Source organism: Mastomys coucha, unplaced genomic scaffold (genome assembly GCF_008632895.1).
Source record: "Mastomys coucha isolate ucsf_1 unplaced genomic scaffold, UCSF_Mcou_1 pScaffold18, whole genome shotgun sequence".
NCBI classification, from domain to species: domain Eukaryota; kingdom Metazoa; phylum Chordata; class Mammalia; order Rodentia; family Muridae; genus Mastomys; species Mastomys coucha.
In genome coordinates this window covers 86,788,620-86,801,149 of record NW_022196900.1, presented here as the reverse complement: position 1 = coordinate 86,801,149, position 12,530 = coordinate 86,788,620, and the positions used below count along the sequence as shown (strand labels likewise).

Below are 12,530 nucleotides of genomic sequence, written 5' to 3'. Positions count from 1 at the left end.
CCTGGGATATTGGGATATTAGCTGTCTAGTCTCAGGCTCTTAATTTGTTTTAGGTTTTTGCTGCTAGGGATTAAACCCAGGGCCTCATCCACAACCCCAGTGAACCCACCCCAAATCCCTTGAAAGTCCTGTCAGCCGAAGTTCCTGACAGTTTCTCCCTAAGGCTTACATTCTCACAGCTCCAACTGTTTATAGAGTTATTTACCTCAGTTTCACTCCACCTTGAGCCATTTAAGAAGCAGCAGGCTCAGGCCAGACTGTAGTGGCGCACACCTTTAATGCCAGCACTCAGGAAGCAGAAGCAGGCAGATATCTGAGTTTGAGGCCAGCCTGGTCTATAGAGTTCCAAGGCAGCTAGGGCTACACAGAGAAACCCTGTCTTGAAAAAACCCACCCCACTCCCAAAAAATAAATAAACACACACACACACACACACACACACACACACACACACACACACACACACACACTAGCAGCAGCAGCAGACCTCTGGGCCTACTGGTTAGCAAATACTGTGGATTTAATATGTAGAAGCAACTAATAGCTGGCTCTGGACCAGTCAGTATCTGGGCATGTCATTTGATTACCTGGGACAAAGGATGATTGGAGCTTCCTCTTTAAGGGACTCATGGCAGACTGAGGCCACTGACATTCCCAAGGATTAACTTCTCTTCCCTGAAAGGATCAACTGTCTCTATACAAGCAGAGGAAGTCAGAAAGACAAGGCTGTGCTCTCAAGAACTATTTGTACATAAGCTGTTGGGGGGGTGGTTAGGGATAGAACTGGGGTTACAGGTGTGTTGGGGTGGCTAGAAACAAGGACTTAAAATCCACCTCCCGCACAATTCAGCCCACAACAAGCCACCCAGTGAAAAAGTTTGGCTCTTTAAGTGCCCATGGTATTAAGTGCTAGAGACTGAAGTCATAAAGGGAAATTAACTGAAAGCTAGAGACGCCATTACTCATTCGGGAGTAATCTATCTCTCCCAAAGTGAGGAGACAATTTGCACCCCCTGGAGATGTTTTATGCTTAAATCTTTATTCCCAGGCGAGGGCTTCTGTTCTCTTCAGTCCTAAGTGATCCTGCCATTTCCTGCTAATGGCTCCTGGGAAGGGACTGAACTAGGAAACACCTGCAGTCTCCAAGGCTTTACACCCTCCAGCCAGCTCTCAAGGGGCTAGGAGGCCTTTGGAAGTGCAGTGTCAGGGGCTGGTGAGAAGGCTCAGTAGGTAAAGGCCTTCTCAAGCCTGACAACTTGAGTTTGACTCGAGGGATCCTCATGGTGGGAGAGAGCTAACGCTAACATGTGTACGAATCGTGTTCACCCCCACACATAGCTTGGTGACTCAAGTCTAACCTGGGGAACCCATGTAAAGGTGGAGGGAATCAACCCCACCAAGCTGCCCTTTGATCACAGGTAGCCACACATACATACCATGTTTATAAACACACGATGACATGAGTAGAAGGTATTGGACTGAGGCATGTAGACCTAGAAACACCTCTGTACTTGGGAGCACTTGCTGGTTGAGATCCTAACACACACAGCAGGTAGTTCAAAACTGCTTCTAACTGCCGGGCAGTGGTGGCACACACTTTTAATCCCAGCACTTGGGAGGCAGAGGCAGGTGGATTTCTGAGTTCGAGGCCAGCCTGGTCTACAGAGTGAGTTCCAGGACAGCCAGGGCTACACAGAGAAACCTTGTCTCAAAAAACAAAAAAAGAAAAAACTCCTTGTAACTACAGCTGCCTGGAATCCAATGCCCTCTATTGGCCTTTGTGGACACAGCATGCACATGGTGCACATACAGAGAAACACACACACACAGAGATTAAAAATTACATTTAAGGGGGCTGGAGGGATGGCTCAGTGGTTAAGAGCACGAACTGCTCTTCCAGAGGTTCTGAGTTCAATTTCCAGCAACCACATGGTGGCTCACAACCATCTGTAATGGGATTCAATGCCCTCTTTGGGTGTGTCTAAAGACAGCTACAGTGTACTCATATACATTAAATAAATAATTTTAAAAAACCTTGCAAGTTCTCTAGCTTTAAAAAAAAAAATCACATTTAAAAGGGGTCTTAAGCTATTTGTGATTTCTGTCGGGGCATGAAGACAAGGCTGAATGCCTTTTGGGGACACATTTCTCCTGGAGAAGGTCATCATAACCATATATACAATTAATTAGTGCTCAGGCCCCAATGTGATGTCTGAGTCACCGTTATGTTTCTGCTTGATGGTTCTTTTCTTCCACCATGTTAGTTTTGAGGCAGGATCTCTTGCGCCATGCTGTGTGGATGCTTCAGGAAAGCTGGCCTACAAGCTTTTGGACAATCCCCTTTGTCTCCAGTTCTCATCTTGCACCACTACATCTGGATTTTTATTCAGTTTCTGGGGACCAAACTCAGGCTGGCCTCCAACTAGCTATGTAGCAGAACATGACCTTGATCTTGACTCTCCCGTTCCCTGGTTCCAAGTGTTGGGATCACAGGCATGCCTTTGGGAAAGCTCAATCTACAGAAGTGAGCAAGTACCAGAAGGCAAGTACCGGGCGTTTACGCTCTATGGGATTCGGCTCCTTTCATTTGCTGTCCCTGTCTCAGTGTAACTGAGACACACCACCCTCCCCTCAGGACTGTGTCTGTTTTTTGACACCTTCCTTACATCCACTGCTCCATCCTGGCATATTCGCAGCATCTACGATGCTTCCCTGTTCTCTCCCAGGCACAATAAATCGCTTCCCCCTGTGTTTCCAGTGCGCTTTAGTCAAACTTCATTCACTGTATTACAAGTAATTGCTCTGAGAGCATTCTCATACCGCTGGCTTTTTCATTAATAAGTTAAATAAATCTCTGGCATGTGCTCACTTAAAAAAAAAAGCAGTTTATTTCAGACAATGTTCTCTACTGGTCTGCACTTCTCATGGTGGCAAGGACAGGATGCTTTCTGTCTCTGTCCTCAGCAATGATGACTTTGCCTGTTACATAACGTGTTTGTTGAATGACTATGCTCTTAATCCAGGGTAGCACCTTCTCTCTAACTTAGAATAAATATGATTTAAGATCATAAGCTGAAAGTCTAAAGCCAAATATGCTCAGATAGGAAGACTTCTTGCTATGAGACGAAGTTTCTAGTAGAAGGCACAGGACGGCATTTCTCAACCTCTCTGTTGGAGCAGGAAAGTTAGACAAGAAAATAGAATCATTAAAAAGCCCCAGAAAATGCCATGGTTAAAGCCCACCAGACACCATCCCCCCTGTGCACCGCTCAGGAAACAGCATTCTGGCCGAGGGCACTGGCTGGGGCTGCCACACTCCTGTCTACTCCAGGACCCTGAGCACAGGGATGCCACTAAGAAAAGTGCTTTGGGCAACGGGCAGAGCAGACAGGGCCTGTTTGTTGGAGATGCGTCCATATAGACGTGCACCGGATTCCCCTGGACCTCGGGTATCACCTCTGGATGCTCTGCTCCCGTTCCAGAGAAGCATTTGCTCTTGACAATTACAGAACGCCATTTTCATAGGCGTGAAGAAACCTACAAACAGAAAGGGAGCTCCACGCAAGGCACACGCTGCTGTGCTCCATCCAGGTAAGGCACACACTGCTGTGCTCCATCCAGGCAAGGCACACACTGCTGTGCTCCATCCAGGCAAGGCACACGCTGCTGTGCTCCATCCAGGCAAGGCACACGCTGCTGTGCTCCATCCAGGCAAGGCACACACTGCTGTGTAAATGGACCGCACCTCCTTGACATGTGCTTGCTCTGACTTACAACAGTCACGCCTCAGAGAAAAGACAGCAATAAAGCCAAGCCACAAGGTTCTTGTAAAAAGGTTATCTGTTTGGATTTTTAATACAAATACAAAATGACTTAAACACCGAAAGAAATATCATACAAGCCAGTTACTCAATTTAAAAATAAAACAGAAAACAAATCCAACTAGCAAATTTTAATTGACATTCCCCCATCTCCAGCCTAGATTAAAAAACAGGAAATATCAAACTAATGTTTATCCTTCTTAAGGAATCTTATTCTTTAAAGAGAAGAAACCAATCCCTGAAATATGGCAGACGGTACCAGAGGCCAGTTGTTCTGGTGAATGGGGTAAGTGGTTGTTGGAATAGGGCCATCACCTCCAACTGCTTGCTAACCATGGTCATCTGAGGGCAGGTCAGCCCAGACACCATTGGACTCTGGCCAATTCTGTAGTCTGAGCCTCAGGGCCCGGAACTGGGAACCTTCCATTCCACATCTTCACTGGATCTCGCCCATGTACAGCCTCTTATCACTGGATGCTGAGAGGACTGAGAGAGAAAGAATGAGAGGAGACAATGAAGGCTTGGGGATCCTCAGGGCTCAAGAGCCCTGCATCAAGAGACAATTGTGACAAAGAAGAGCAATTGGATTCAGCTTGAATTCTCCTAAACACTACACACAGGGAACTGCAGCCTGGCTTTTCAACCCAAGTCCTCTTGAAACCATGAAGATGGTTGTACACAGGAGGCTCAAGTCCTGATGCTCTTGTAAGTTAAACCCAAGATGTCTGTGCTAGACATACATGGGGAGGGGCTGATGGGGAGGGGCTGAGGGAGAGGGAGAAGGGAGAGGGAGAAGGGAGAGGGAAAGGGGAGAGGGAGAGTGAGAGTGAGAGGGGAGGGAGGGAGGGAGGGAGAGAGAGAGAGAGAGAGAGAGAGAGAGAGGAGAGAGAGAGAGAGAGAGAGAGAGAGAGAGAAACTGACTCTTATTTGTTTATTTGGGGCTGTGGATTTCTCAGACAAGGTTTCTGAGACAGTCTCTTTATTCAGCCCAGGCTCATATAGAGCTTGCTAAGTAGATTGACTAGCCTCAAACCTCCAGTGATCTTCCTGCTTCTGCCCACCCAGAGCTGGGATTATAAGTTCCCACCCAGTCAATGTGCTTCTTATAGAAAGTCCTGGAGAATGCTAACAGGTTTCTTTCTTTAACTGGCTTTGCTAGCTAATCAAATTTACTATAATTTTAATCTAAATATTCATAAACCATTCTTGACTACAGTTCCTGCCACTCCAAGAGACTAAGACATGGAGAGAACTGAACTGAGGGGTGACAAGAGGCCTCAGTCTAGTCAGCCTTCTCTGAAGTGAGGAAGTGATGCCACTTCACCATCTGGGACAGCAATTCTGAGACTGACTTGTAGATGGCAGCAACCCACCGGAGGCATGTGTCCACTCATTGAATCAATAAAGCATGCTCTCACTGTCTTCAGAAACACCAGAAGAGGGTACTGGATCCCATTACAGATGGTTGTGAGTCATCACGTAGGTATTTGGAATTGAACTCAGGACCTCTGGAAGAGCAGTCAGTGCTCTTAACCACTGAGCCATCTCTTCAACCCTCCAGGCTCATTCTGAATAAATGGTAACACTGCTTCATACTGACTCTCCCTGAGACCCCTCCTGTGGTTCAAGTGCTGGGTTCACTTGGGAGGCTGAGTGAGGTAGGAGATTACCTCAAGTGAGGCCAGCAAAGGATACATAGTGAGCATCAGCTAAGCCAAGGATATAGTGAGACAAGATTTTTATAGTGAAAAAGATTTTCAGTTAGGTCTAGCAATGGTGGTGCAGGCCTTTAATCTCAGCACCTGGGAGGCAGAGTCAGGCAGATCTCTTGAGTTCTAGGACAGCCAGGGCTATACCCTGGAAACCCTGTCTGGAAAAATTAAAAAGACTTCTAGTTCCATCTGAGTACATGTGTAAAAGCCAACCCTTAGGCTACTATAGTACTGGTGTCTCTTTTATGGTGACAACTGCCTTTTCTTTTGGTCACCTGTCCCAGCCCCACTCCCATAAATCCTCAAAACCCAAGTGTTAACACTGGATTCTCATAACTGACTCCTGCCTCTGTACCCCCAAGGTCCTGGAGAGAGGTCACTTCCCATCTGGAGCAGCAGTCAGGGCAGACGCGAACTTACTGATGGGCTCGTCAGGGTGGAAAGCCACTTCATTTATGGAGCCAGCATGACCAGGTAGCTTATATAGGATCCTTCGACTCGTGGTGTCCCACACATACACAAACCTGCAAGATGCCACAACAAACACGAAGAGGGTCAGAGTATGTGGGTTGGAAGCAAAATAGAAATGTTTGTTTACTGAACTATGCTCTGGGCTTTAGAAAGTAGGACTATACCAACTTCGCACCAACAGAACTGAGGTTGGACAGCAGTGGCGCACGCTTTTAATCCTAGCATTAGGATCTCTGTGAGTCTGAGGCCAGCCAAATGTACAGAGTTTGTTCCAGAATAGTCAGGGCTACAGAGAGAAACCCTGTTTCAAAAACAAACAAGACAAACAAATAAACCCCAGCAAAACTGATATAGCCCATGATTGATTATGCTATTTACAGAATTTACAGATTTCTGAAATCACAGAAAGATCATACTTGCAATCCCAGCACTGGGAAGAGGGGAGCCAGGAGGATTACAGGTTTGAGGCCAGCCTAGTATATACTGTGAGATGCTCTAAACCCTTCTATACTCAGCAAGTAAACAGGAGTTTATTTATTACATCCTATGCTCTCACAGTAACTGGGTAGCAGATTTGGAATAGTTGGGCATATTGGCACATGCCTATAAACCCAGCACTTGGTAGGAGCAGCTGCAGGACAGGGAATTTAAAGGCTACCGTGGGCTACATAAGACCAAAATGGTCTAGACAAACGGCAGATCCCACTCTGCCTCTCAGCTGGTGCTCACGCCCTCAATGACGCCTTTCTCTGCCACATACAAGCTACTCTCCCTCTCCAGCCCCACCACAGGCAGAGCGGAAGGCTGACAGCAGGGGAGTCAGAAAAGCGGGGGCAAGCTCTGAAGCACTGATTCACTGGCGAGGTCATCAGACCACTGCCTTTTTCTTCCGTTGTAATAATGGAGAAAAAAGATTATAGCTTTTTGAGAAAAATGAGAATATATGCAAAGTGTCTGGCACATAGAATTAATGATTAATATTGCTATTATGGGTATATGTGCTATACAGCCAGAGCCACATGAAGTCATGTGGCTGACCTGATTCTTCTTGGCCTGGCCTGGCCAGTGCCTGTAACAAGGTGGTGGAGGTTAGAGTGCACAGGAGGAAGTGATCTGTAAGCAGAAGGGGAAAGCCACCAGACCCAGGCACAGCTGGAAAGTAGTTTTCTGAGTTGGATATTATCTCTCAAGTTCGCAGAAGCCAGCAGAAGCCTAGATCTCCAAGGGTTTACTTCAAGGCCTTGCTCGCTCCTCATGGCTAGCAATTACATGCTAAATTTAGAGGGGTTCCTTGTCCATACTTGAGCATGTCACCATTTGGTAGAAACCAGGCTACTTATATAACAGAACTGATTGCTGACTTTGGGCCATCAGGGTGGCCTGTGAGGTCTAGCTGAGCCCAGCAGAGGAGGCAGGTTTTCCTCTGGACAAAACCACGAGTCCTCTTATAAGAAATGGTGCGGAGGAAGAGGAGCAAGAAGACATTATAAATCACAAGATGTGAGCTGGGCATGCCAGCACACTCCTGCTGCTATGAGCTCAAGGCCAACCTGGTGCATACAGTGAGTTTGAAGACAGCCAGAGATATACAATGAGACCTCGTCTTGAAAAAAAAAAAAAAAACAAAAAACCAAGCCAGGCAGTGGTGGCACACGTCTTTAATCCTAGCACTTGGGAGGCAGAGGCAGGCTGATGTCTGAGTTTGAGGCCAGCCTGGTCTATAGAGTGAGTTCCAGGACAGCCAGTGCTACACAGAGAAACCCTGTCTCGAAAAACCAAAAATGAAAAATAAAAAAATAAAAAAATAAAAAAAAAAGAAAGAAAAAAACCAAAACCAAAAAAAATTCTAAGCATGTCCCCAAAGGGAACCCTGAGCTGTGCTGAAAGCTATGAGCTGGGGAAGAGCCCTGCTTACAGGCCTCTACACAGAATCTCCAGGAGTCATGGACAAGTCCTCTGTCCTTGGCACTCAGAATTCCTACTCCATCTGATTTCCTCCCAAATAGACAACACCATAGACAGCAAAACTGACCTGTATCTGATAGCTGAATTCTGGCCTCTCTGTTTCCCATTCACATAAGGCCTTGAGCCATTTTAAGTTCACACTCAGGAAAGTCTAGCAACTTGGCAGAGATGGAAGCTACCCAGCCTGCTTCCCTCAGCGGTATTGGCACTTTCCACTGAGCCCGGATCTGGTTCAGAGTCATCTTTAACATTGGCAGCTATGACCAAATGTTGGGTTTCTACAAGGGTGGAATTTGATTGTCACCTCTGACCTAGGAATTCGTCCTTGAAACAGCAAGTGTTCAGAATTCAAGGACCTACTAGCAGCACCTGGGTTTACAGTGGATGTCAAAGGATTGCCTCTGACTGTGAGAGCCATTCACAGGGATGTCCTAACATGTTTGTCCAAATGTAAGGAGGGAAAATACTAATACAGGTTAGATGTATGAAGCAAAGAGCAATGTGTCATGTTAGAGGGAGGGGGTAGGGGGAAGGGAGAGCGAGCACTGAAAGAGGGCCATGGATAGCTCAGAGAAGTAGCAGAGTGGTTATTGGGATGACACAGTCTAGAGAGCAGAGAGGGAGGCATGAGAGACCCAGGACTGGGATGGCGGGAGAGGACAGCCTCTAATGTATTGGATGATGTGAAGGACAAGACAGACACTGGCAAGATTATGATTCTCCAGCAGATACAAACACACTGTTGACTCTCTAGGCCTAAAACAGACAGGAAACTCTATGTTTGTCCAACATGGGTTATAACCTTTTATCTTCACATGGCTTCATCTCTGAGAGCCCTTCAGTCACATGGGTAGCTGTGCCACCGTTGTCTTCACACTCAAGCATTAGATGTGTGGTCTGTAGAGCCATACCATTCCCCTACCTTACACCCAGAGATCCTTACCTGTCTGCTGAGCCAGCTGCTATCTTGCTTCCATCTGGTGACCAGGAACATCTCAGGAGGTTCTGGAATGAAAAGAAACTCCATGAACAGTTAATGTGCCAAACTCCTCTTGCTGCAGTAAGAGTCAACTGACTTCATTTCACTCTAGGCTTTGAGCATCTCCCAGATGGTCATCAGCCATCACACTCCTGCTCAAAACAGCATGCTTTGTAATTTCATTCATTTGTCTTTAAATATTTATCTTATTTCTAGAAAATTTCTTATTTATTTATTGGGTTTTCTAGACAGGGTTTTTCTGTGTAACAAACAACATCCCTGACTGTCCTAGAATTCTCCTTGTAGATCAGGCTGGCCTCGAACTCATAAAGCTCCGCCTGCCTCTGCCTGCTGAGTGCTGGGAATAAAAGCATATGCCACTATGGCATGGCTTATGTTATTTATTACTAAGCTAAGTGTACTATTTTAGGTGATTTGTCTGCAAGTATGTTTAGGCACATGTGTGACTGAGGAGACCAGAAATAGGCACCACATCTGGAGCTACAGACAACTGTGAGCTGCTCTGTGGTTACCAGGAATCAAACTCTGGTCCTCCGCAAGGGCAGCCAGTGCTTTTTACTGCTCAGGCAACTCTCCACCCTGCTTTGTAATTTTATAACACAATACTAGATGCAGAGATGCTTAACCTAGTTATTAAGAACAAACTTGTCAACAAAACTTTGTCATGTCTTTAAATGAAGGCTCCCTTAGCTCCACCTACCTTGATTCTAATACAATATTTTAAAATTTTATCTTGTTTTATTTTTCTTTGCTGTTTATCTTGATGAAAAACAAACAAACAAACCCTATCAAACACAATAGAAATAGTAAAGCTAGCAAAAGGAACCACTGACATCTCTTAACAAGCTCTAGGCAGAAAAGCGGCCTTCAAAGAGCTGCCTGGGACACTTGAGGGTTGGAGAAAATGCTCCTGAACTTGAGCCATCATGATATAAGGGGAACAGAGACAGACCCTGGGCCCCAGATTGACATTCCCAAGGGATAAAAGGCCAGGAATGAAGGCCCTGTCAGGGAGACACTGAAGTCAGAAGTCTAGGAATGAATGAGAATGGGCCCCAGTGCTGGCTTCTGTGAGACTGTCCTCTCTAATACGCTGTACTAATTTTACTTCTGTCAAGAAGAACTGTGAGCCAAGCATAGGACAGCTCCTGTAATCTGAGCACATGGGAAGCTGGGTAGGAGGGAGGGCAGCTTTGCTGAAGAATGGCTACCAGACTTAACTCATTTTTAGTGAGTCAATAACTGAGCAGTGCTTTAAATGTCTCCTCAGATCAAACTCACAGTAAAACCAACCCCCATGGCAAGCCCTACTCACCTTTTCAAAATTGTGGACATTTCCTTGAAATATCTTCACACATCTTTCTTTGGGAGCAAATGGCCGGACATCCCAGACACGCACTACAAAGCAAATCCAAACCAGTCAAGCGGCAAGCAAACCGGAGCCAGCAGCTTCAGTCAGTAACAGATACTGCTGCCTTCTGGGGAGAGACCCAACAGCACACAGTACTAACTGCCAAGGCTCCTTCCTTCTCCCGGGGGAACAATCTACACTAAAGCTGGGGCCACCAGGACCATTCTTCTCATTAAGCTAATGGCACAGAGGAGAGCTGAGGAAGTAGGAGGGAGAGATGAGAAACAGAATTGGGGAAATTGCAACAGAATATAGTTAGATCTGTCTGACACATGCACGCACGCACGCACGCACGCACGCACGCATACAAACACACACCATTTTGGGGAGGTAGGGAGTGAGGCAGGATGCTCAATGTAAATTTGACTTTAAGGTCTACCTAGATCTTAAAACACCCAAAATCAAAAAGTATTTCCCAAATGATTTTTCTGACAGTTTTGAGTCATATCCATCAAAGCTTCAACATGGCAGTCATTTTTTTTCTTTTGGTTTTTTTTGAGACAAGGTTTCTCTGATTAGCTCTGGCTGTCCTGGAATTAACTCTGTGACCAGGCTGGCCCCAAACTCAGAAATCTGCCTGCCTCTGCCTCCCAAGTGCTAGGAGGCGGGCGCCACCATGGCTCTGACAATTTTTTTAATTAAAAAGAAAGAAAGAAAGAAAAAGTTCTGGGCTAGAGAGATGGCTCAGGGTCCTGAGTTAAATTCTCAGCGACCACATGGTGGCTCACAACCATCTGTAATGGGATCTGATACCCTGTTCTGGTACGTCTGAAGATAGCTATAGTGTAACCATATAAATAAAATTTAATAAAAGTTCTGGGGCTAAAGAGACACACCTGGTGCTTAAGAACACTTGTTGGTCTTGCAGAGGACCTGAGTCCAGTTCCCAGCACCCATATGGTGACTTGTAACCATCTGCCTGTAACTCAGTTCCAAGAGGTCCAGTGTACCCTCTGACCTATAGGGCATTAGGCACATACATGGTTGCACATAAACACATGAGGGCAACATTCGTATACATTGAATAAAAGGAAAAATATTTTTGGGCATACAATGTGAGCACATGCTTAAGTATACATTCATATGTGGAGATACCAGAGGCACCCCCCACCCTGCTTCTCTCTGTTAGACAGGGTCTCATTCTGCAGCCTTCCCTGGTCTGGAACGCTCTATATCAGTGGCTCTCAACTGTGCATCTGGATCCCTTTGACAAACCTCTATCTCCAAAAATATTTACATTACTATCCATAACAGCAGCAGAATTGCAGTTATGAAGTAGCAACAAAAGTAACTTTATGGCCGGGCGGTGGTGGCGCACGCCTTTAATCCCAGCACTTGGGAGGCAGAGGCAGGCGGATTTCTGAGTTCGAGGCCAGCCTGGTCTACAGAGTGAGTTCCAGGACAGCCAGAGCTATACAGAGAAATCCTGTCTCGAAAAACCAAAAAAAAAAAAAAAAAAAAAAAAAAAAAAAAAAAAAAAAAGTAACTTTATAGCATGAGGAACTATACTAAAGGGTCGCACCATTGGTTTATGTAGATCAATGAGGTTGGCCTAGAACTCACAGACTCTGCTTCCCGAGTGTGGAATTAAAGGTGAACCACCACGCTCAGCTTCTACCCGATTTTTTGAAACAGGGTTCACTGAGCCTAAAACACTCCGAACTCTAGACTGGCGGGCCAGGGAGCCTCAGGGAGCCCCTTGCAGCTGGGGTTTCAGATGTCTGAACTCAGGTCCTCAGGTTTGAACAGCAGGCACTTCATTGACTGAGTCACCTAGCCTCCACCGACTGCTGGGATGCAGGTCGGTAAAACCCAACTTTACCTTCCTTTTCTGACAGCAACCACCATAGTGACAACTAGGGCAAAGGACACTGTCCCCCATCCCCAGGACACATGAACTTTATACCCCACCCCCAGGACTCATAACACTATTCCCCATCCCCAGTTGCTGGGGATTTAATCCAGGGCCTCATATACCAGGTGAGCGCTTACCATACACCACTACCTTAGAAAACATGAACTCTAAATCTAATTTTGAATCTTATATAGAAATATGGGTAATGCTAGGTAAAGTGAGAATACATCTTGGCTTCTTGCTCTGCAAAATTAAGAAAAACATCACCAACAAAACACCAGCATTTGTTTTTTTT

General features: G+C 45.9%; 1 protein-coding gene across 2 annotated transcripts in view; it reads right to left on the bottom strand.

Annotated features, from left to right (window-relative positions):
* Nucleotides 1-3,822: 3,822 nt before the first annotated feature.
* Nucleotides 3,823-12,530, bottom strand: part of Snrnp40 (small nuclear ribonucleoprotein U5 subunit 40) — a 28,033-nt gene continuing 19,325 nt past the window's right edge. For both annotated transcript variants that reach the window (XM_031378833.1, XM_031378834.1), the window contains exons 7-10: nucleotides 10,285-10,367; nucleotides 8,913-8,974; nucleotides 5,954-6,057; nucleotides 3,823-4,307 (exon numbers count right to left, since the gene is read on the bottom strand). In XM_031378833.1, coding sequence (XP_031234693.1) covers nucleotides 4,258-4,307; nucleotides 5,954-6,057; nucleotides 8,913-8,974; nucleotides 10,285-10,367 — 299 coding nt within the window. In that variant the 3' untranslated portion in view covers nucleotides 3,823-4,257. The remainder of the gene's footprint in view (nucleotides 4,308-5,953; nucleotides 6,058-8,912; nucleotides 8,975-10,284; nucleotides 10,368-12,530) is intronic.